The sequence below is a fragment of the Anguilla anguilla genome, chromosome 9, assembly GCF_013347855.1.
Source record: "Anguilla anguilla isolate fAngAng1 chromosome 9, fAngAng1.pri, whole genome shotgun sequence".
Classification (NCBI taxonomy): domain Eukaryota; kingdom Metazoa; phylum Chordata; class Actinopteri; order Anguilliformes; family Anguillidae; genus Anguilla; species Anguilla anguilla.
In genome coordinates, this window is record NC_049209.1 from 12,568,884 (window position 1) to 12,591,610 (window position 22,727).

The 22,727-nt window shown below is 37.6% G+C and overlaps 1 protein-coding gene across 1 annotated transcript in view; it reads left to right on the forward strand.

Moving 5' to 3' along the window:
- The first annotated feature begins 3,665 nt into the window (after positions 1-3,665).
- The window catches only part of rxfp2l (relaxin family peptide receptor 2, like), a 32,990-nt gene continuing 13,928 nt past the window's right edge, over positions 3,666-22,727 (forward strand). Inside the window, exons 1-7 of the mRNA XM_035432651.1 lie at positions 3,666-3,801; positions 13,067-13,207; positions 15,593-15,664; positions 16,550-16,655; positions 19,872-19,943; positions 22,137-22,208; positions 22,336-22,407. Coding sequence (XP_035288542.1) covers positions 3,747-3,801; positions 13,067-13,207; positions 15,593-15,664; positions 16,550-16,655; positions 19,872-19,943; positions 22,137-22,208; positions 22,336-22,407 — 590 coding nt within the window. The 5' untranslated portion in view covers positions 3,666-3,746. The remainder of the gene's footprint in view (positions 3,802-13,066; positions 13,208-15,592; positions 15,665-16,549; positions 16,656-19,871; positions 19,944-22,136; positions 22,209-22,335; positions 22,408-22,727) is intronic.

Here is a 22,727-nt window from a genome sequence, read left to right on the forward strand (position 1 = left end):
GCACTCTGCCACTGATGCAATCAAGTCTGCAGAGCAAGTGAATAAATTTAAACAAGAACTGAAGTCCATTTTCTTTTTTTACAGAAGCTGTGTTAACATAAGCAATAAGTTGCATGAGCTACAGAATAAACCCCAGGAGCCTGTGCTGAACCTCACCCTGCCACATATGGTGAGATGGCTGTCTGTTCACAGCACAGCAACAGTCATAACACTGAAATCTTTGTACTGGAGCACATGACTGCCTCCATTGTGCTGGATAAAGACAAAGCAAAATATATATTTTAATGGCAGTGAGACAATTTAACTTTATGGCAATTTGTCCTTTTATGAGGGATATACTTTCACAGCTCCTCTCAAAGCATTTTTTTAAAGAGAGTACTTGGACTTTTCCACTGTCCAGCCAATGGTGGTTGGAACAAAAGCAGCACTGAAACATTCCCCAGTGCATCCTCAAGTCCCAAAGCATGCATTTTTCTTCAAGGCGTTAAATATAAGGGAGACAAGCTCTATGATTGCCACCTGCAAAAGCCAGCCTTTGAGAATCTGAAGAGCAAGTTTGTCAACAGCTTGATTGTTGAAATTGATGACCGATTCCCGGCAGACACAATGACGGTCTTTTCATGCCCCCAGGAGCCAAGGAGAGGCCAATACTGCAAAATAAGACAGTAATGAAGACGTGATGAGTATGACCATGACAAGCTTGAGAGGCTTCTCCATCACTTCCCCACCACCATTAGAGGCTAATCAGAGGCCAATGGTCCCTCATCAGACATACTCCTAGACATCTTTTAAGTGTTTTTCACAAGCACTTTTCAGTGAACATAAAGGGGACTTTCCAGAGACAGAGAAGCCTTTTCACATGGCAATGGTGATCCTTGTAGAAAGTGTCAGCTGTGAGCAAGGATTTAGCACCAAAAACCAAATTAAATCCAAGTTCAGGAATTCACTGAACAACAAGAGACTAACCAACCTGATGATAATATCAGAACTGTGTACTGAAATGGAGAAGTATGACTTTGCAGCGACAAAGTGGAGGCAGATGAAAAATAGGAGGGAGAGAAGTGGAAAATGAAATATAAGTGGAGACGTGGAGCAGTGGCAAATGAAAAATAATAGCAAATTATTTTTATTAGGCTAAACCTGTAGGGGTTTTCCCATTAAAGGGGATAAAAACAATCATTCCAATATTTTTTTTATTTTCAATCTAATTAAGGTTTTAATTAGATTATTAGAATCATAGAATTTGTGTAGTATTGATGTATTTGTTGTGTTATGTTGCACGACTTGTCATAGTCTGTCTTTTGTCTTTGTCTTTTTATTTGTTTATGCTTTAGGGTGGGGTAATGTAGCTTGGTCTATGTGTGGAATATGGGAGAGGAGGGAGCCCACAGAAAGGGGATTGTTTACAACTAATAAAAGGGATGGTGTATTACTTTTTTCTCTTTTTACATTTTATCAAATTTACTTTTAATTTGTTGCAGTGGCCTCATTGATAAATCTTTATTGTATGGTGTATTGATGTGTTCAATGTAAACATTGCAATAAAAATGAATAATATAAATATAAGACATACATAATCCACAGAGAAAATTGCCTGAACAAGGGTTCAATTTGCTGAAACATTATTCTCCTTTGTTCTCAGACTAAACAACTCACCACATGGGGCAAAGTGAAACACCACTCTGTAGCATGTGCAAATTTCTAGTTAGAATAATGTCCTTACCTGCTTGATAGTGTTTGCTTGCTTCTCCAGTAATACGTGTTTGTGGGCAACGATCTAGTTTTCTGAAATGTGTGATATTCTCACATAGGCTACATCTATGATTATGTCGTTTGCCTTGGGTCATACATCCATTCACCTGTTGCTTGGTTTCGATAATGAGATGCAGTTGTGTGCAATAATCTTCACTTCACATGAACGACTTTAATGACAGGAACAGAGCAGCTATGACAAAACGAATGGACAATGGTACATTTTGTACAAATTTTTTTTTAAATGTAATCTCATAGGACACACTGAGTTATGCAGCTCATCTGATCAAACATGTGGACTTCATGAATTGGTTGAATTTAATTCGCTCTGCTCAAGAAACGGAATCGGACTGTAATTATTCTGCAAAATGATAGCCTTTAAACAAAGGATTCAAAGGTCTATTCCAGTAACTATGGAAATTAAATACTTATGGAATTTTCACAATGTATTCTAATTAAGAAGAGAGGTAATCTAAAATCCCAAAAATGAACCTGCATGCTTAATATTCAGAATTGCAAAACAGCTTATATTATATGACCAAAAGTATGTGGACACCTCTTGGTCTGGGGCTGTTTTTCATAGTTTGGGCTCTGCCCCTTAGTTCCAGTGATGACAAATCTTAATCCAAGGACATACGAGACAATTCTATGCTTCCAACTTTGTGGCAACAGTTTGGAGAAGGCCTTTTCCTGTTTCAGCATGGCATTGCCCAGGCACAGAGAGGTCCATGTAGAAATGGTTTTGACTAGATCGGCGTGAAAGAACTTGACTGGCCTGCACAGAGCCCTGATCTCAACCCCCATCCAAAATCTTTGGGATCAGTTGGAAAGCCAGCTGCAAGCAAGGCTAATTGCCCAATCAGTATCTAACTTCACTAATGCACTTCTGAATGAATGGAAGTAAATCCCTGCAGCTGCGTTCCAAAATCTAGTATCAAGCCTTCCCAAAAGAGTGGAGGTTGTTATAGCAGCACAGGGTGGACCAACTCCATATTAATGCCCATGATTTTGGATGAGATGTTGGATGTCAAGTGTCCACATACTTTTGACCATACTTTTGAGGTGGGGGTAATCTGTGAAATCCAATGGTCACATTCACATCACTGCTAATCTCATCATATTGTGATTAATTGTTATTATTCAGATCATATTGTTGCAAATGAAGAGAAATCGTGACATTGTATTGTTGTTTGGAGTTGTTCGAAGTGTCAAGCTTTGGAGTTGCAAGCTTCCCAACTGACCACTCATCGACTCACTTTAACTGCCTATCTGTGTGTGTGTGTGTGTGTGTGTGTGCATCTATTCAAGCTGCTGGATGCCACAAAATGATTTACATAAGTGCAGAGCATGAATGAAATGACAAATGAAATAGTTTATTGAAGTAAGGGAAATGATGGATGGCTATACACTATTTCTCTTCCACTTGGGGATTCATATGCTTACTTTTATTTTATTACATGGCTCATTTGGATCAAGATGAGATTCATTATTACAAATGAAATTTGACATTGTATTCCTTCATTCCATGCAGAACTGAAGATTTATGTTGCCTGAAAAACTATAAACGATTACAATATATCTGAGGATTTACTGAGCTTTCCTCTATTGCATTTTGATAATGCCATGCAAAGCCAGTGCTGTTCTGCAGGTCATAGGCTGCAACAAATGCGTCACTGCTAAAATACAAATAATGACTTACATAGCACATGCTATTGAAAGTGGTTACTCCTGCAATTATGGTGAGGATTTAATTCATTCTACGTGTGTGTACTTCTTCAGTAGACAAGGCATAATGTGCTTCCACATGAGAGTCCACACTGTTCTGAGTGTGGTGCGTATGCAGCCGTGTGTGTGTGTGTGTGCTTGCGTAAGTGCAAGTAACTGTTTGCCTGTGTGCTCAAGAGCTCTGAAAGGCAGAGGCTTGTGGAATCAGTGAGAGCAGTACCTCTCCCTACTCAGCAATCACTTGGATCTGGAATTAACAGAAGGCTACAATGATGGCTCATCTCCTTGTCTTCACATACATAACAGCTAAGATTACTGTCATAGGTAAGCAATTTCCTTTAATCTTTTCATTCAGCTATTTCAGTTATTCTATTTCTATTTCTCTTTCTTGAACTACAGGCAACCCGGTAATTGCAGTTGTTTCAAACTGCAGTTACACGGATGGAGGTGGTTCAAGAAGAGAAAGCAGAATAATTTAAATGATTCATTCCTTAAGTGGTGTGCTGTCATTTTTCTATTCATGAAAACTGAGTAAGTTTTTTTTTTTAAAGAACAAAATGATTAATATGCAATTATTCAGAGCATATTTCTTATCCTGTTTTTAGATAATGGTATAAAAAGTATATCCACCGAAGAATTTAGTAATTGCTAAGATTTAGTAATTGAGTTAAATTGGAAATGTACACAGCTGTGTGTTATTTAAATACCATAAAGCACTGGTGCACAGTGTTTTCCCATCGATTCATAACCTTTTAATGGATTCTAAACTTGCATATAGTGTAACAGATTTTTTTTTTCACTTTCTCTATATGGCCAGATAAAAAGTAGAAAAGGCTTAACAGTGTCATAATGAATTTCTGATGTTCAGAACCGGGTCTAGGATATTGACAATTACATACTGAAAGGGGGTGGGGGGGGGGGGGGGGGGTGATGGTGGTTGTGAGTAATCACGGATTGGGGAAACGGCAAGAGCAATAGCATTGGAAAAGCTATTAGTAGCACGTAATTAATTAAAAACAACTAAAAGTCTTTAAATAAACAATAAAACTTTTAAAACCTAAATTGTGTGGCCCACAGTGATAATGCCAGCTGCCATTTCATTTTATTACAAATGTGCCATTTCCAAAGGATAAAAGCATTTAATTCTAATTAGTTAATTAGGGGTAATTTGGGGAATGCAAAATAGCAAAAATTTGTATTATGTGGTGTTGTGTAAAATGGTGTTGTGTTCTCTTTTGTTATATTCAAAAATAATACTGACAGACTTTAAACATTTCTGTGGTTGTTTTGTCATTTTTTTTAATATAGTGTCTAAATAATTAGACAAGGCTTGTACAATGTAAGTCTCATACCATTTTCTAAAGAAACTGATGGATGAGTGAAATGTTATATTAAGAAATGCATCTAAAAGATCTGTCGCTTGTTGAGAGATGGTCTGTGCAATATTTCCCTCGTAAGTTTCATGGTTTTAAAATTACATTGGAATCATGCCTGTGAAGTCCAGGAAAGAGAATAAAACATAAAGTGCCTTTCAGTTCACCTCCAGAAGAAGCAAGAAATTGACAGTGCTTGTCATGCCATCATAAGCATAAACATAAGTATAAAGATTCTCTGAATATGGATGACATCATTTTACTAATCAGGTATATAAAATACAGAAAAAACATTATTTATTCCTGATAGCAGAGTTTCTATTGCAGACAGCCCTTACAAGAACAGATAAAAGCATTATTGTCCTTCCACAGATAATGTACTTAAAATATTATTTTGAAATGGGTATTTGACACTCGTGCTGTCAATAGTAGCAATGAATGTACAATGAAAGTCATAAAAAGTGATCACATACATCATCACAATCAGATGAAATAAGGATGCTCTAGATATGTTTAAAAAAAACAAAAAGAAAACAGACCACTTAATACGAAAGTTGCTGTCGGGCACAGATGAGGGATGGATTATAAATCATAGATCTAGTGGAAATTTCAGGAGCTCGTTTTCACCATGGTAATCGGTTCATCACACCGTAGCTCCTGCAGACCACTTTAAATCTCAGCCTCAGCATGAGTCTTCTGATTCCCATACTCCGGTAAAGCGGTGTAAGATACAGTGCATATTTTCACCTCTAATTCACCATTTGGCCTGTTCTGGGCCCTAGGGAAACTTTAAATGGCTAGGCCAGTGTGGCCTACAGATAAGACACAGAGAGCAGGATTTGGGGGGGGGGGGGGGTGGAGTGTAGCCATTTGAGGTGTAAATCTCTGTATGCGTAGATGTGGGTGTGTGTGTCTCAAAAGGGTTCACCAGGGAAACCTCACACTGGCATACCTCATAGTATTAGGATTCCATTCCTTAAGATTGGTTAATACGCCCATGGGCACTATGTTGGATATTCTTGGTTGAGCCATACCAGAATAAAGTGGAAGCCAGAGTGTCACTGCTGGCTTTATAACTTTGTTTAATTATTGCCTGATCTAGTCTCTCCACATTGTAGCTCACAAACATTTTTCATAATAGCCAAAGCTGTCCCTCCAAAAAAATCTCAAAATCTTTAATATTTAATGTCACCACAATGCTTACCAGGAAGGGTTAATTTCCTTACCACCTTAAGCAGATTCTTTGTGTAGTAAGAGATACCTGAGTCAATTGGAATATATAAAAATGGAAAAGGCCAGTATTCCTTGGATCCTCTCCTGATCATTCATTAGTTATGCCTAGGCCAGGTGAAGAGGGGGTTTCCCTCACCCTATTTCAACTACATAAAATGTGATCGTGATTTTACTTTGGAGTTTTAATGTTGGCATCCGGGAGATTCAACTGTATTTCCCTGAGAAATGTGGCAATGTATAATGTTGGAGGACTGTTGGCAATGTTGAATGAATAATAATAATTGTAATATACATAATGGAAACTTTACACACATTGTTACACATGATGGAGAGGGACGGAAAGAGAAAGAGGAAATACTTTATATGCTTCTCCAACAATGTGGTGCTGGTTGTGATAAGATAAAGCAACAATTTTGACTTATACTGATGAGTATAAGCCTAATTTACTGAATGTGATAAGATTAATTAATTAATTCATTCATTCATAATAATAATGTCTTTGTTGTTGTTGTTGTTGTTGTTGTTGTGTCAATGCATGAGTATCTCCTTTAGAGGGCACTGTATAATCAGAATCTTGTATAGCAACTGTACAAGATGGAAGGCAAGGAAGGAACTACATGAATGTACCTCTTTTGAGTTTGTTATTTTTCAAATTACATGAGTGCATTTATAAATATTAAAAATATAAGCTAAAATAAGCTTGTTCCTGTTTTTCTTCAATTTGAGTTTTCTATGAGCCTGCACACTTCAAATCGTATCATTCAAACGTATTATTCAAAGAGATATTGTTGTGCACTCTAAGGTATTCTGTAGCTATGCACTGTGCTACTGCTATGCTGTAACTATGCACTCAAATGCTCAAACTCCATACAGTAAGCACTGTGCAGTTTTGAGGTTGTGTCATTATGCTATGAACCAATTTATGCATATGACAGGTGTAATAAAAGATAGGACTGAAATATAGTAAGTGGATGCTGATAAATATTTTTAAATATTTGCACCTTTTGCACCATCAGCACATGTCTAGGGTACATGCATTTATACATATACATTACAAGGTAAAACAAAATACAATCAATTTTTTTTTTCTTGGCACAACTTTCTGTTGCCTAAAAAAATTGTTCTGCATGTGGGTGTATGAAAAAGGTACAGTAAATAACTCACACAAACCATTACTAGGAAATTAAATGTTTACCACTTAGATCATATTTGCACATATTTGGTGTTCATGTCCTTCACATGCAATAATGGTCCCTATCTGTGGCTGATTGTACATGGATATCCCTACTGCATGGTGCATAAGGACAGCAGTGTAGTGTAATGTTTAGAGAACAGGCTTGCGACGCAAAGATTTCAGGCTCAGTTTCCAGATAAGTTAGGTTGTCTCTATGGACAGGAGTGTATGCCAAATGGCAGTAGTGTAATGACACTCAAGCATATAACTCTTCACCACTGTCTCTTGGCTGTGATTATTAAAACTGTTTTGGCAGTGGTTTCTATATTGAAAATGAAGTTAAATTTGTTTTTGTTTTTTTTTATCTTATAAGCTGACCAAAGCTGGCAATAACAGCACATCATTTTATTAAAGATGAAGTTGGTTTTATGAGCTGCAATGCAATCACTGTATGTTCAAATGCATTCACTTGCAGTCATTTGATAGGACAGATGCATGTCTTAGTGTCATAGCGAAGGGCGTGAAATGAAAACAAGCTCTTTATAAAAATGTTTGATTATTATCAACCACCAAGTTCAACAGAGGAGAGGAGAAACTGTGTTCAGTGAGCAAAAAGGAAATTTGAAGGGACTGGTTGGAAGTGTGTGCTGATTGGCGGCAAGTGACCATGCTTTTCTAAAAGTTGTAGCTACTTAGCTCCTGGGGATGGTATGAGGTGTGAGTCTGAGATGCAATATATTTTATGTTACCAAAGAAAAAAATATAACATGACATGATTGACACGTCAGCAACCCATGCTGTGAAGCTAAAGTGTAATATACATACTGAATATGAATATATTGTTGTAATTATGCTGAATGTAAAATATATGCAAAAAAGCTATTGTTTAATTATCAAGCTTTACATTTGTGAAAAATACTGCTAAACTGTTGTGAGCTCCATAATGTTTGGGACAAAGACTTGATTAGATTTTTCTTCATTTGGCTCTGTACTCCACAATTTTAGATTTTTAATCAAACAATTCACTTGTGCACATTTTGTTTTTCTTTAAGCACAAACTACTTTGGTTTCACTATGTAAAAACTCACCATGTACTATTTATGCATAGACCCCCTCCCTCCCCTGCATTTCAGGGCACCATAATCTTTGGGACTTATTGATGTTATGTCGTTTAGTACTTTGACGCATATTTTTTGCATGCAATGATTGCTTGAAGTCTGTGACCCATAGACATCACCAGGTGTTGTGTATCATCTTCGGTGATGCTCTGCCAGGACTGTACAACAGTCATCTTCAGGTCCTGCATGGGGACTAGTTCCCTTATGTTTTATCTTCAGCATTTGAAATATTTGTTCAGTTGGATCCAGATCGGGTGAATGACTTGCCCAGTCAAGAATTTTCCCGTTTTTGGCTGTGAAAAACTCCTTTGCTGCTTTAAGGGTATATTTGGGATCACTGTCTTGCAGTAGGATGAAGTGCTGCCCAATGATTTTTGATGCATTTGCTTGAACTTCAGCAGATAAGATGTTTCTGTATACCTTGCTCTTGCCATCACTCTGATACAAATTAATTTTGGTCTCTTCTGTCCACAAGACTTTTTTCCAGAACTCTGCAGAACTCTCCTTTTAGGTAATTTTTCTTGTTTTTGAGGCCAATTAGTGGTTTGCATCTTGCAGTGTATCCTCTGTACTTCATGTTTGTGAAGTCTTCTGCAGATCGTAGTCACTGACGACAAGAATGTTTTTTTCTTATTTCAGCACATAATGGCTTTCTTGACTTTCATTGACATAACTCTGGTCCTCATGTTGACAAATACTAATAACAGACTTCAAAGGCAATCAAAAGCCTAGAATCAAAACTAGATACCGAAAGCTCTCTTATTAGGCAGATCAAACCTGTTTTGGGTCTTTTTATGAAAACAGACTAAATTTTTATGATGGTAAGAATTAGCCTCTGGCACTTCCCTCAGCATGTAATCACTATCGTTGGAGGGAAACATATTATCATCTGTGCAACTTCTAAGGTGAGGTTATTATTATTATGTTTTTTTTTTTTTTCTTCAACAGCATGAACCAATATTTAGTGGTATTTGTACAGATAATCTAATATACTGCACGCATTAACTTATATTAATTGTTATGGGACTACATATTTGATGAAATATATACTCTTAGGAGTTGGGGACCCTTTTCACTGTAATTAAAAAACACCCATTCATAAAACCAAAATGCTCTATACCACACTGTAGACAATATCTTGGCAAAGATATACATGTAGAAATCTCATTGTTCAAACTAGGTTTCTCAGTGACCTAGCCACCAGAAGACATGTACACTGGCAGCAGGTTAGCTGGCTGTGGCATATTATTCTAGCAGCTGGGGATTCGGGATCCACAAGGCGCCGCGTGTCTGCTTTTCACCGTAATTGAAAAACACCCAGTTGCAAAACTAAAATGCTTTATACCACACTGTAGACGAGATCTTGGCGAAGAATCTTGTTGTTCAAACTAGGTTTAGCTGTCTAGCCATGTCAGAAAATATTTTATGGGGCCTTTTTCCTGGCATAAGTTGGACAAATCAAGATGATGTTAAGACAGGGGTTGGCCACGGTTTGAATTAAATTGCTTTTCACCTATACAAAGTCCCTTCTGGGCTTATTTTGAATAAGATAGCGAGAGCTCATTTTTTTTAGCTTCTGAAATGGTCCCTCAGGACTGGCCGCTGTAACGTTTTTAGGACACCTAAATATATGTGTATTAATAATAACCAATTAACATCTAAATCATTTCTCAGAGAGTTTTATTTGTAATAATATGTGTAATGCACAATAATGTGCAGGCACAAATGCTCATAAACAGTTAAATTAGCATAATAATGTCTGACTTCTAAAGTAAAAAAGTAATATCACTGAATTGCCCGTGCACTTTTGAATTTAATAGCTTTATCTACTCTAATTTAGTATATATCCTTGTTAAATTACCTGTTAAAGTGAGCCCCGGTGCCAATTTTGTTTATGTTTGTGTGCCAATTGTGAAGCAACTGAAAAAACCCAATCAGAATGCTAATCAGAAACACCTGTAAAGCCATTTATCCCAAACATTATGGTGCCCTGAAATGGGATACTGTATAAAAATGTTATTTCTACATGGTTTCATCAAAATGTATTTAAAAAATACCCTTAAATAAAAGCTGAAAATATGCACTTTAACCACATATGAATTGATTGATTATGAATTTAAAATTGTGGTGTCAGCTCCAGAAAAAAATGCCTTTATTCCAAACAGTATGGAGCTCACTATATAAACCTGTTATTTAACATTATTCATTTGCAGAAATGTCTGTGAGGGGGCTGCTGGTTGGCTGATCATTTTAAAGCACTGTTCTAGTGCATAGATGTGCCCTATGGCCTGGCACTGTATCCAGACAATTCCCATGCCGACTAGCAATCCCCAGGACTAGGAGGGTTTTGGTTGGCTGAGATGCTTGGTGCACAAGCGACCCATGCCGAGAAGCTAAAGTGTAAAATACATGTTAACATGATATCATTGTTTTGTAATTTATGTAAGATGTATAGATTGGTGCAAAATATATGCATAAAAAAGCTTTTTTATTATTTTTATACTTTACATCTGTGAACAACTCTTCTTTGGCTGTTAAACAATGTAAGTAATATTGAGTAGTATGGCATACTGTTAATGTAATGAAATTGAAACCTCTGATAGCTGACATAAAGAAAGTGCATGATTATTGATTTAAATTTTGGATTTATAATGATGTTGCCCAAATGGGAACAACAGCATAAATACTGTCAATTTTCCCATTAAGGCAATTATACCCCGTATAATATTACTGAAGGAAGCAATGATGTCATCGAAATGTGATGTGACAGGGTATGCTGCCTTTAATATCTCCACCCTCTTGCTGCAACCCAAGTCGTACCACCCCGTGTGACTGCAGAGAGAGGTCTTGAGGCTGTGAGGTCACGCGAGTGGTGGCAGAAATGGCAAATTTATTGAGGATTACTTCCATCAGTCATGTGACCTGACAGCATCATGACCTGTGACATCCTGGAGGAAAGCCGGTGACATCACCAGTGAGAAGCCAGTTCACTTTGGATCTTCATCAGGATGCAAGAGTGGTCCTTCTCTGGAAAACAAAGTGGTTATGTAAATTAAATAATGGCTTCACATATCTTAAACAGAACACCCCCAACACCCCCCACCTCATTTGTCTTCCAGTTTTGTGGTACAATATTTGGAGAGACAATTGCTTTGTTGTTAAGAGTTCTTTGTTTCAACACATCAACGACCGCAGTGAGGGATTTGTTTGCTCGTGTCAGTCATGGTTTTTTATGATACAGAACTGTGGAAATAAAGCAAATATTGTGTCCTCGCCAAATATTTACAGGAGGGATGCGTGTGTGTTCAGTCTGATCTGACTTTAACCTGTACATCCGGAGCACAGGGAACAGCCATTATGAGAAGACTGAATGCTTAGAATAGCACAGTGATGTACTCATGCACTGTATGCAAACCTTTTAAATGCTTCTCTGAAGTTAGGTAATACCACTATATTGTTTAAATAAGAAATTATTTAACTGTAAGATGCCCTGGTGGATGTATCACAGATGTGGGGCAATGGGAAAGAAACAAACTGTACAAAAAATGGATTGGAGTGGATTTTCCATTGAAAATAGTCAGAATGTGTGGTCGCAGCTCTGAAGCAATTTTAAAAGCAAAATCCTGTCATGTTATGATCTTGCTTTGGAGTTGACATATTTCATATTTAAGATGAGATTGTACTGTGCATGATATCTTGGATATGGACACAAATATCTTAAAATCTGTCCATTACACACTGTGGCTTTGAGTATAATTGTTAATCCAGCAAATCCACGCCTGAGGGGTTATAATGTTGCACATCTGTTGTGCCTGTATCTGGTTGCGTTCTTGCCAATAACAAAATTCAAACAATTGCAAAGACCTTTACATATGGGGATTAACAATAGGTAGTTATTTTGCGGGAATAGATCAATTGTGAAATTAATTTATTGCATGAATTCTAGTTTAATAAATCTTTGTCTTTTCAATATGACCGATAAATGCATCCTATTCTCTAGCGTCTGCCTGAAGCTATTTGTGGATGCACACATTCATTTTTATTTTAGTTTAAATTTGATTGCAGTTGAAAGAACTGAGTGGAGGCACTTGATTTGTGACTATTACCTTTCCGTTTATCATGTTATTTCAATCTCCTGAAGATGAACCAATGCCTGCACTGTTAAGAAGGGATCACACGGATGCTCCCATGGTCCTGTGCAGATAAACTGAACATCTTTGTGACCGTGGATTACGTTACCATGTGGCCCAATGGATTGGCCATTAGGTAGCAAAGGTTTCCAGCTGGGGCCATACATAAGCTATACAGCAAGGTGACTTGCTTCAAGTTACCACAGAGCGCATAATTCTGACCAGTATTTTTTTTTTTCACCAAATATTGCTTGGTATTCATTTACCCTGTAGGTCAATGCAAGGAGAGCATGCTTTCACACTGTGTTAATTTCCCATTTGTCATCTCAATGTAGTAGAAATGTGATTTTAAAATGTTAAAACAGATAATCAGTTTGTGAGTGTGAATGAACACGTGGACGTCCTACATGCTTTCCAGAAGCATGTGGTTCCATTGTACCTGGCCATGCTAAAGGCAGCAATAAAGTTAGTAGTGGGTTTTAAATTGAAGTTTCTTCACAAATGATATACTTGTTTGTATGATGGAGATCCTAAATATGCTTAGACAACATCTCTTTACAGAGTCATCCACTGAAAGGCTGTACCCAGACATTTGTCCGCTGGGTCAGTTTCCCTGTGGAAACCTGTCGGTGTGTTTGCCCCAGCCACGCCACTGCAATGGCATACAGGACTGTGCCAATGGAGCAGATGAGGAGAACTGTGGTGAGTGCAAACCTTGGAAAACTCATGACCTTAATCTCTACAAAAGGGTTGAAATGACTGATTTAATTAATTGGTTAGTACATTGGTCAAATTTGAAATTTTTGAAACAAGTTATGAGGGTAAATTTTAATGCAATTCTCAACTGAGCTTCATAAAAGTTCAACATTGAGCAATACAAGTGACACATTTTCCAAAAATGCTATTTAAAATAATCACATTTTTTTACTGTATATTTTCCATGATATATGAGATGATACATTTTAAGTGAGCCAAGGAAGTGTGTACTGCACAGTATATAAACCAGGAAAACTGTACAGATTTTTTTGAGGATGCTTTGTCAAACAGATTCAAGTGGCTGTAAAGGGTGTTGGTGCATGAATGATTTCTGTGCATTAGCTCAAACAGACAGAGTTACAAGACAACTACCACTGTCAGGGTGAGTTGTTGTAAGAAGAAAGAGCTCAAATAATTATGTTTGGCCACTGCCAATAACCTGTGAGTGCCATTATCCAACTTAAATGGAACAGGGCCTTAGAGCCCACAAAAGCATTACAGTGCAGTTGTCACCGACAATGCATTACTTTTTTCAACAATGATCACCAAAGAAAAACTGCATACAAGGGATTGTGGCTAAACAATATACATTAAAAAGAAGGTGACTTGCTTTTGTCTGGATTCAATCAACACTTCACCAGAAAAAAAGTATTTCTGATGGAAATGTTTGTCGAAATCATTGGTGCACCTTTTTAGTGGGCTGCCAATTGGAATTTAACTTCAAGTGAACATCCATGCAGAACAGACCTGATGTGTCAGGCCTCCACCTTTCATGTTCATGATTTTAATCAAAAGAAAATGTAATCATTTTTCTGTTGGAAAAGGAAAGTATAAATATATTATCTGTGTAGCGTACACAAATGTCAGGAAGAACGCATTTTTATTTTGTGACATGATGAACACTTTAAATGCAGGGAAAAGTGACTACATGAGGTCTTCAAGGGAAAATGTTCAATAAATACAGGATCAAAAATCTTTCTAAAATCTTTTTATTTAACCTTTATTTACCCATGGTAGGTTCACTGAGCACGGATGCTCTTTTGCAGGAACGCCCTGCTTCACTCTTACATTCACACCTGGGAGCTGCCCAGTGCAACCACAATCCTCTATTTTTGGCCACTGAGCACCTCCACTGGAGGGAGAGAACGTTTTCTTTTTAGTTCTTTTGCGAGAACCAGATCTGGGATTTTAGCCAGGACACCGGGGAACCCCCTACTCTTTGCAAATAGTGTCATGGGATATTTAATGACCACAGTGAGTCAGGACCTTGGTTTAATGTCTCATCCGAAAGACAGCATCTCCTACAGCACAGTGTCCCTGTCACTGCACTGGGGCATTGGGGCATTGGGGTTTTTATTTGACCAGAGGGAAGGTTGTCCCCTGCTGGCCCACCATCACCACTTCCAGCAGCAACTCAATATTCCCTGGTGGTCTCCCATCCAAGTACTAACCAAGCCCACACTTGCTTAGCTTCAGCCAGTCGGCAGGAGCAGAGTGCGTGGTGGTACAGTATGGCTGCTGGCAAAAAAATGGCATACTCTACAGGATTTCTGAGCCTGTGTTTACAATCAAGTGTCCGTATTCAACTCCACCCACACCGATTCAGTTACCCTACCTAATGTAGCTATCTGGATAGCTAGAGGTAAAATTAGTACAGTGAAACAAGTGACCGTGGGTGACAGTAAGAAGTTAGATTTGATTTTAGCTTAGTCTAATTAATTCCATTATGTTGAACATAATAGTGGTTTTATCGTTGGAACTTTAAATGAGGAAATTTCAGACCCTGGAGTAAGTCCTTATTGTCACCAGCTTCACACTTCCAGTAATGTTACTTACAGGTCCAACAGAAAACAAGCTAACTCCACATTGTTTTCAATCCCCTTGGCTAACTTCAGCTGACGCCACAGAGGAAAAGCAATTCCAAGGTTAACTCTAGTTCTCGAACCAGCTCTGTTAGCTTGTCTTTTTGCTTCTCTATATCTGGACTTCTTTGCTAACAGCCACAAATAAAGGTAAAGGTACATGAATTTGGTATCAAAAAGTGTGCAAAGATAGAGATTGCTTGTGTATCATAGAAATGCCTTAGTATGATTATTTCATAATATTTTCCTGGTAAAAATTCTGCATAGTGTGCATTCATCCATTGATGCCTTTCAAGGTATTCACATTTACACATGCAAGTGCCCACACACACAAACACACACACACACACACATACACACACACACACACACACACACAAATACACAAGCTCAAAAACAACCACATACATTTTCAAGTCATACGCTTAAATCATCAATCATCTTTCTTCTATTTTCCACCAACTGACAGTTGATAACAGTGGATGGCCTCACCTATTTGATGCTTTTCTGAAGACAAACATTCAGGAGTCAAAGGAATGCTGTGAGTACAACAATTATCTGGAACAGACATTTATCTTTTGCAAAGATCTGTTTAAAAACACCTGTAGTCAGTTCAATGGAGTTTATTTTTTATTTATGCTGCTTATAATTTGTTTTTTTAATGGTGCCAATTAATAATAGATTTTACCCAATCTTCCTAAGTCCTAAATTGAATTGATTTGTCTTGATGTGATAATTATTATTATTATTATTATTATTATTATTATTATTATTATTATTATTATTATTCTAAAAATCTAAAACATGAGGCTGCATGCATAATATTTTTTGTCTGTGTGAATTCTGAGGTTGCATGCATCCTAGGAAGTAGTTGCAACCAAAAATCATGCAATATACATTCAATTTCTGGAGGCATAATTTCACTGCACAAGCTGCTTTGAAGTTGCAAAGTGTGTTTTTTGCTTTAGGCCACAACCTCTCAAATGCCCCTATACCAGTCAATGTACAACTGACAGGTCATTTAAAAAAATCTAATAATAATAAAATAATGTCTAAAGAATAAATAAATAAATAAATAAATAATATCTAGATGTGAAAAAAATTGACTTTATGTCACACAAAAACTGTGTGATACTAAAGGAAAACTGAAATATCACGAAACCCCCGTAAGTGAACTGTCCCTTTAAATGCTACTCCATACTCAGTTCACTATCAATGGGCCATTGCTACTGCAGGGTCTTGACATTAGGTTTTGCAATTGATGCCATGATTATCACAGAAAACTTTTTGATAATGTTTTATACTAGTAGTCAGGAATTTAAGCTAGGCTAAGGTTACAGTGTACAGTTTAGCATTCCTTGTGTTGATTCTGTTGACTGTTGGACATGCCTATTGACTGCTTCAAGTGTCTACCACTCTATTGCAGTGTTGGATGTATTTCCAGTAACGTGCCACTGCAAGGGCAGGAGAGTGAACTGTAACAACAAAGACCTCTTGAATGTGCCTGCTGTGTCTTATAATGTCACCGCTCTGTAAGTATCATATGCCCCCCTCCTTAGTTATGATAACTTACTGTGAACAACTTATGAATAATAAAGCAATATAAATAAAGCAATATCAGTGTATGGGATGCAGAATCAGAACATTGTGTAACTACATGGACAGCTCATATAATATCATGGCCAATGTAAATGGTCACTAGCTTGATAACTATCTACAGTGCATAGCACAATGCTCTGTTTATTATGTGGACAATTCCAGATATATTACGTGATTACACTGACACATCTGCTGGTGAATAATGGCTGGCCAACTGCACTGTAGGGCTGTGCTGATGATTGGACGTAGCCACACCAGCCAGTTGGTTTGTGCAAATGTGTTTAGCGTTTTAATTAAAAGGCTCATCATAGAGATTCAAACAAATTTGATGACTGAACAAAAATGTGAAAGCCCTGTTGCACCGACAACTGTAGCTAACATTATCTAGCTTATCAACTCAGAAAAAATGTATTTTTAGTTTTTGTTTTCGTTTGCCTTCTTTGCTATGCAAGGTGGTTTTACTGCTCACTAGCACCGTTCACATGTGAAAAATGTCATCAGTGGAACTGAAACATTTAGTTGAATATGGCCAAGGTGGAGGTGCTGATCATGGGTGGCTCATTCTGTTTGTGGCTGGCAGCCCTGTGGGATAACATGCAATTGGCCCTAGCATCAACCAGGGAAGGGAGGGTTTCAGTCTCATTGCACACCAGCAATTTAATAGTAGGCTCCATCAAAACCATGTTTTTTTTTAGCTGCAATCATCTTTGGTAAAATATTTTCTAGAAGTGGAACTCAAAGAGAATCACAACACCTCTGCTCGGAGAGGAAAATTAGGCAAAAAAAGTTACCAAAATGTGACAACCTGTTGACATTTCCATTTGTATGTAAATGCATTATCATATCTTCTTTCTTCTGCAAGCTATATGACTACAGCAGCTCTCATTTTCATTGCCTGTAGGGTGCGACATAACATTTATGAGTTAATTAAAATTAATGATATGGTGTGCCATTTTTTCAGGAGAAGGTGTTTACCCAGATAACGACAAAATTAGTGGAGCAAGTAATTTGTGTAATTAATCCCACAACCCATTTGGATGAAGAATTTTGATTTTCTTTATTTCAAGAAATAAAGATTATGTTATGTTTGTGAAACAAAGCCAATACTGAAGGGCAGAAAGAGATTTCAACTGATCCTATAGTTTTGTCCTGAAACTCGTGTTTGCCAACCAAGATCAGTGTTGATCTGTACACTAAACCATTTTGATGATTTTCTATCATTAAAAGTTGCAGTAGGCAACTTTCTCGACTGTCGCAATGTCATGAAATCATTTTGAAAATCGCAACACGTATTGGCCCTGACCACAGACACACCGCCACTGATAGCCCCTGCGTATTAACGATTTATGCAGTTATTTTTAGTTGTTACAACTGTACCTCACCTCTGTTACAACTATCCTGCACATACTGTACTTCATACTTCTAACATTGTTACAGTTGTAACAGACTACATGAACGTTTGTTTAAATTGAACAAGAACTGTTTATGATCACCTCAAACTTAATGTGACTTATTGTAGCAGACACGTGTATGCTCTTTGTGGTGAAATTTTACAGCTTTCGTTTGCAGTACTTGTAAAAGTAGAAAATTCTTACAATTCTGCTGGTTCTCCCCTATTAAAATAACTTTTAAACCACATGGGGTAATGACATTGTGACCATCAGTAATTTCAGATTTCAAAGTATTCAAGCCAAAAAAAGCAATGAATAATGAATGCAAAGTATGCATTTTTCCTGCTTGTGGGATTTATATCAAAGTCAAATTGGGCCTCATATGATCTACGAAAACCGTTAAATGGCTTTTGAATAGTCTGTAATCATGTGAAAATTGCATGGAAAAGCCCCAAAATTAGCTGCCCTACAACTGGGCTGTGATCTCTGCCGTAGACCTGGTCTGAGCAGGCAGGTGGCGAGAGCATGAATCACCAAACAGACCAGAAAATAGCAACGAGCTGCTGTCTTACAGTTATCATCCAAAATTACTGAAAAATCATGGTAAGCACTAAAAATGGATGAAATTGCAGGAATAGCAAAAAATATGGAAAGTCACAAAACTGCCAAAATCTGGCAAAAATCACATAATCCGTGACACCCTCAACTTCTGTGATGAAAATACAGCCTTAAATGTGTATGACCTGAATTGCTGATATCTGTAGAAAAGTGCATAGCAACCCAAGGACTAACAGGATGAACTGGACATGCTTGTGGCAGTTTTATAGCACAAAAAAACAGTTATATTTCTACAACAGAATATTTTCATGAAGATACAAAATGTACACATTGAAGGAAATGGGTGAACATGATGTCTACAATTCTGCAGAGAAAGAAAGGGGTGTTGTCCTATAGGCAGTCATTAAAAATTATTTACCAATGATTGCATAAGGTGTGTGCTATTTGTGTAAATGACTCAGCATACAATTTGTACCTACATTTTACTATATATTAGGCTTGATGGAATGCATTTTTCCATCAGTCAGTTTTTACTCATATCTTTCAGATTTCACACATAATTGTAGAGGGTTACATACATAATTAATTGGCCATTCCGATCATGACATATAAGTTTTAGACCACACAGTAGGTGCAGTGCTTTTTGCTGACATGCAGTGTTCATCGTCGAATGAAACCCTCCAATCCCTGGGCAACACTAGAGTCAATTGTGCATCACCTGTGGGGCTGTCAGCCACAGTTGGCACTGGCACAGTCCAAATTTGATGCCAGACTGAGGGGCTCATCCATCTACTGGAGCAGTGGTCTCAAACGCATTGCCACAGAGGGCCTTGTGTATGCGGGTTTTAATTCCAACCGATTAATGCTGCCTTAATTGATTCCAATTACTCATGCAGCCATATGCATTTAACTGCATTAAAGCACATAATATAAGCAATAGTTGTTATTTAGACAACACAAATAACACATTTCACTTTATAATGCATTATGTGCAGACCTACAGCCCTAATTCAGCAAATTATTGAGCTAATTATATAATCAAGGTCTGAGGCTGGAATAAAAATCAGCATGCACACAGCCCTCCATGGCACTGAGTTTGAGACCACTGTACTAGAGCATTTCTTTAATAGGATAAGCCAACTAGAAAATCCTTGTGTCTATTTGTCTGATGAATGAATCTGTCATTGTTTCTCTCTTCAGTGAGCTGAACAGTAATCGGATAACTTCTCTTCCTTCTGACCTGTTCATCAGATACAAACATCTGGAACGACTGTGAGTATGCCTCTGCATGCAATAGTGCTTGTGTGTGTGTGTGGGTGTGTGTGTGTGTGGGCGTGCGTGTGCGTGTGTGTGTGTGTGTATGTGTCATTTGCAACTTTTTCAAAAATAATCACGACACAATAGATTATCATTCAAACAAAATAAGATGTGGCTGCATTGCATTAATTGGAATAAGCACTTTTAAAGAACTTCTGTATGCAACAGGGTAAAACTGCAGTAATTCAAAAGAACACCATACAATTGCAGTAAGAAATATTTGTATTAAATCCCTTTGATTGTTCATAAATTACAAGCACGTACTATAAAAGGAGATGTGCTTCCGAACATATAGATTCTATTGTGCTTCTTCATGAATTTAATCTTAGGTTATAAAAATCTGACTGGCACATATTCAGTTGTAATGATTTAATTGAAAAAAGAAACACTCAACCACCTGATACTAGCCTTGCGAAAGCAGTAAGCTCACTCTGGGCCTCCTTTGAATTTAAAAGTGCACTCATACAGTGTCAAGGCCTGTGTGCGCACCAGGCTGGATTCTGGCTTGCAGAAGGCATTTGTTCCCCAGCTAGTCTTGAATGGCATATCGACAACAGCTGTCAGGGATACTGATTATAAGTATTCTCAATGATGTTGGTACCTCTTAAAGATAGCTGGAGTCTTATTGTCCATAAACAGTTAGTTTAAGTGACACATCTAAAAATATGAGAAAATAAAACTACTCATATCATAGCCAGGCTCACTGAACATTTTGTCCATTACCTGCACTGATAACATGCATTTTTTGTGGTAGACGGTACCGTTGGTGAGCAGGACAAGCAGCCACTATTTCATTTGATGAGCCATCTCATTGCTCTTAAATGCCCTGTCTGGGAAATGGGTCCAGCCATTTAAATCCATTGTTTACAGGCAGATGTTAAAAACTCAATTTAAAAGGGATGCCAGTTTGGAACATGCAGATGACCTCTGGAATAGCCTAATTTCAGGGAAGCCTCAGAGAAAATGTAATTAAAACAGGAAGCTTTAATCTGCTCCTGAGATATTTTCCAGAAAAGACCAGTACATGAAAATAGACACTCCACAATGTAATGATATGCAAGTAAATTGTGAGACCCATTTCTTAATGATGTGCTGAACGCAGGGATGATTTTTTTTTAATTCTCTGAACTTCCAGTATAGAATATGAATATATATTTTATGTATTGTACTTCGTTCCTGACAACTTGAATCTTTGCTAAATGGATTTTTTTTAATGCAATGTTCAAGTCATGTTTAATTCTAGCACTTGAAATTAATTATCTTGTAACATTCCAAGATTAATGCTCATTGTCTTGAGTTAATTTACATGATGCACTCTCAGAATGAGTATGAGGGATAAGTGGGTTTAAAATGTGTGCCGTTGAGCGTAAACAGACCTTTTCATCCTTGTCACATACACTACATGGCCAAAAGTATGTGGACACCTGGCATCCAACCTCTCATCCAAAATTATTGCCATTAATATGGAGTTGGTCCTTTTTGCTGCTATAACAACTTACACTCTTCTGCGAAGGCTTTATCCTAGATGTTGGAGCATTGCTGCAGGGATTTGCTTCCATTCAGCCAGAAAAGTATTAGTGAGGTTGAGCACTGATTGGGTGATTAGGCTCACAGTTGGCTTTTCAATTCATCCCAAAAGTGTTGGATGGGGTTGAGGTCAAGGCTCTGTGCAGGCCATTGAAGTTCTTCCACACTGTTCTCAACAAAACCATTTCTATATGTCCCTCAATGTGTGCTCGGAACAGTGTCATGCTGAAATTTAGGGCCTTCCCTAAATGATTGGGGAAGCACATAATTGTCTAGAGTATGATTGTGTGCTATAGCACTAAGATTTGCCTTCACTGGAACTAAGGGGACTAGCCCAAACCATGAAAACAGCCTCAGACCAAGGGGTGTCCAGACACCTTTGGTCATATAGTGTATATGTGGCATGCGAACTGTGGCCCAATATAATATTAAATACAGGGGTATTTCTTTGACTGAATGTCTTGTTTTTTTACCATTTGTATGTATAGAGAACTTTGTAGGTGTTGCTGTAAAAGAACATGCATACTCAGTCAACCTGCCCTGAGATTTATCTCACCTTGCATGGGTTGTGTGCCTCCTGATAAATGATTCCTAATCTTTTGTATGTCATTATCTTTTCAGTCACTTGCAAAACAACAGCATCAGAACCATATCTATCCGAGCATTTTCAGGGCTTTACAAACTAAGAAAACTGTAAGTATACAACTTGTGTTTCCTGTGAAAAGTTGTTCTGTTTCCTTTCTAAAAGTGTCGATGTCTTAACCTATACCTCATGTTTCCCTTTGATGTGTGACTCCCTCTTAAAATGTACTGTGATTAGATTTCTCAGTCAGAACCGGATTACCAAACTGAAGGCTGGTATTTTCAAGGACCTTCGGAACCTAGAATGGCTGTGAGTCAATTTATCAAATACTCTCATTTGCTTTCACCAGCGCATTCAAACCAACACAAGTGGCATTCTCAAAATGTAATCAAGTGACTCATGTCTTGCAACGAGAAGTCAAACATGATGAGGTCATTAACAAAGAATATGTGATGAAATTTACAAGATGCAAACACAAAATTACTGAAGGGAAAAATTGAGACCCCAGCACAAATCCCTGACTTACCATGATCCAGAGCTGAATCATAATCACTGTGGCTGAGACACAGTCGGAAAAGTGAACGGTTTTAAAATAAAAAGAAACACTTTTTTTTTGTATCCCACATTTA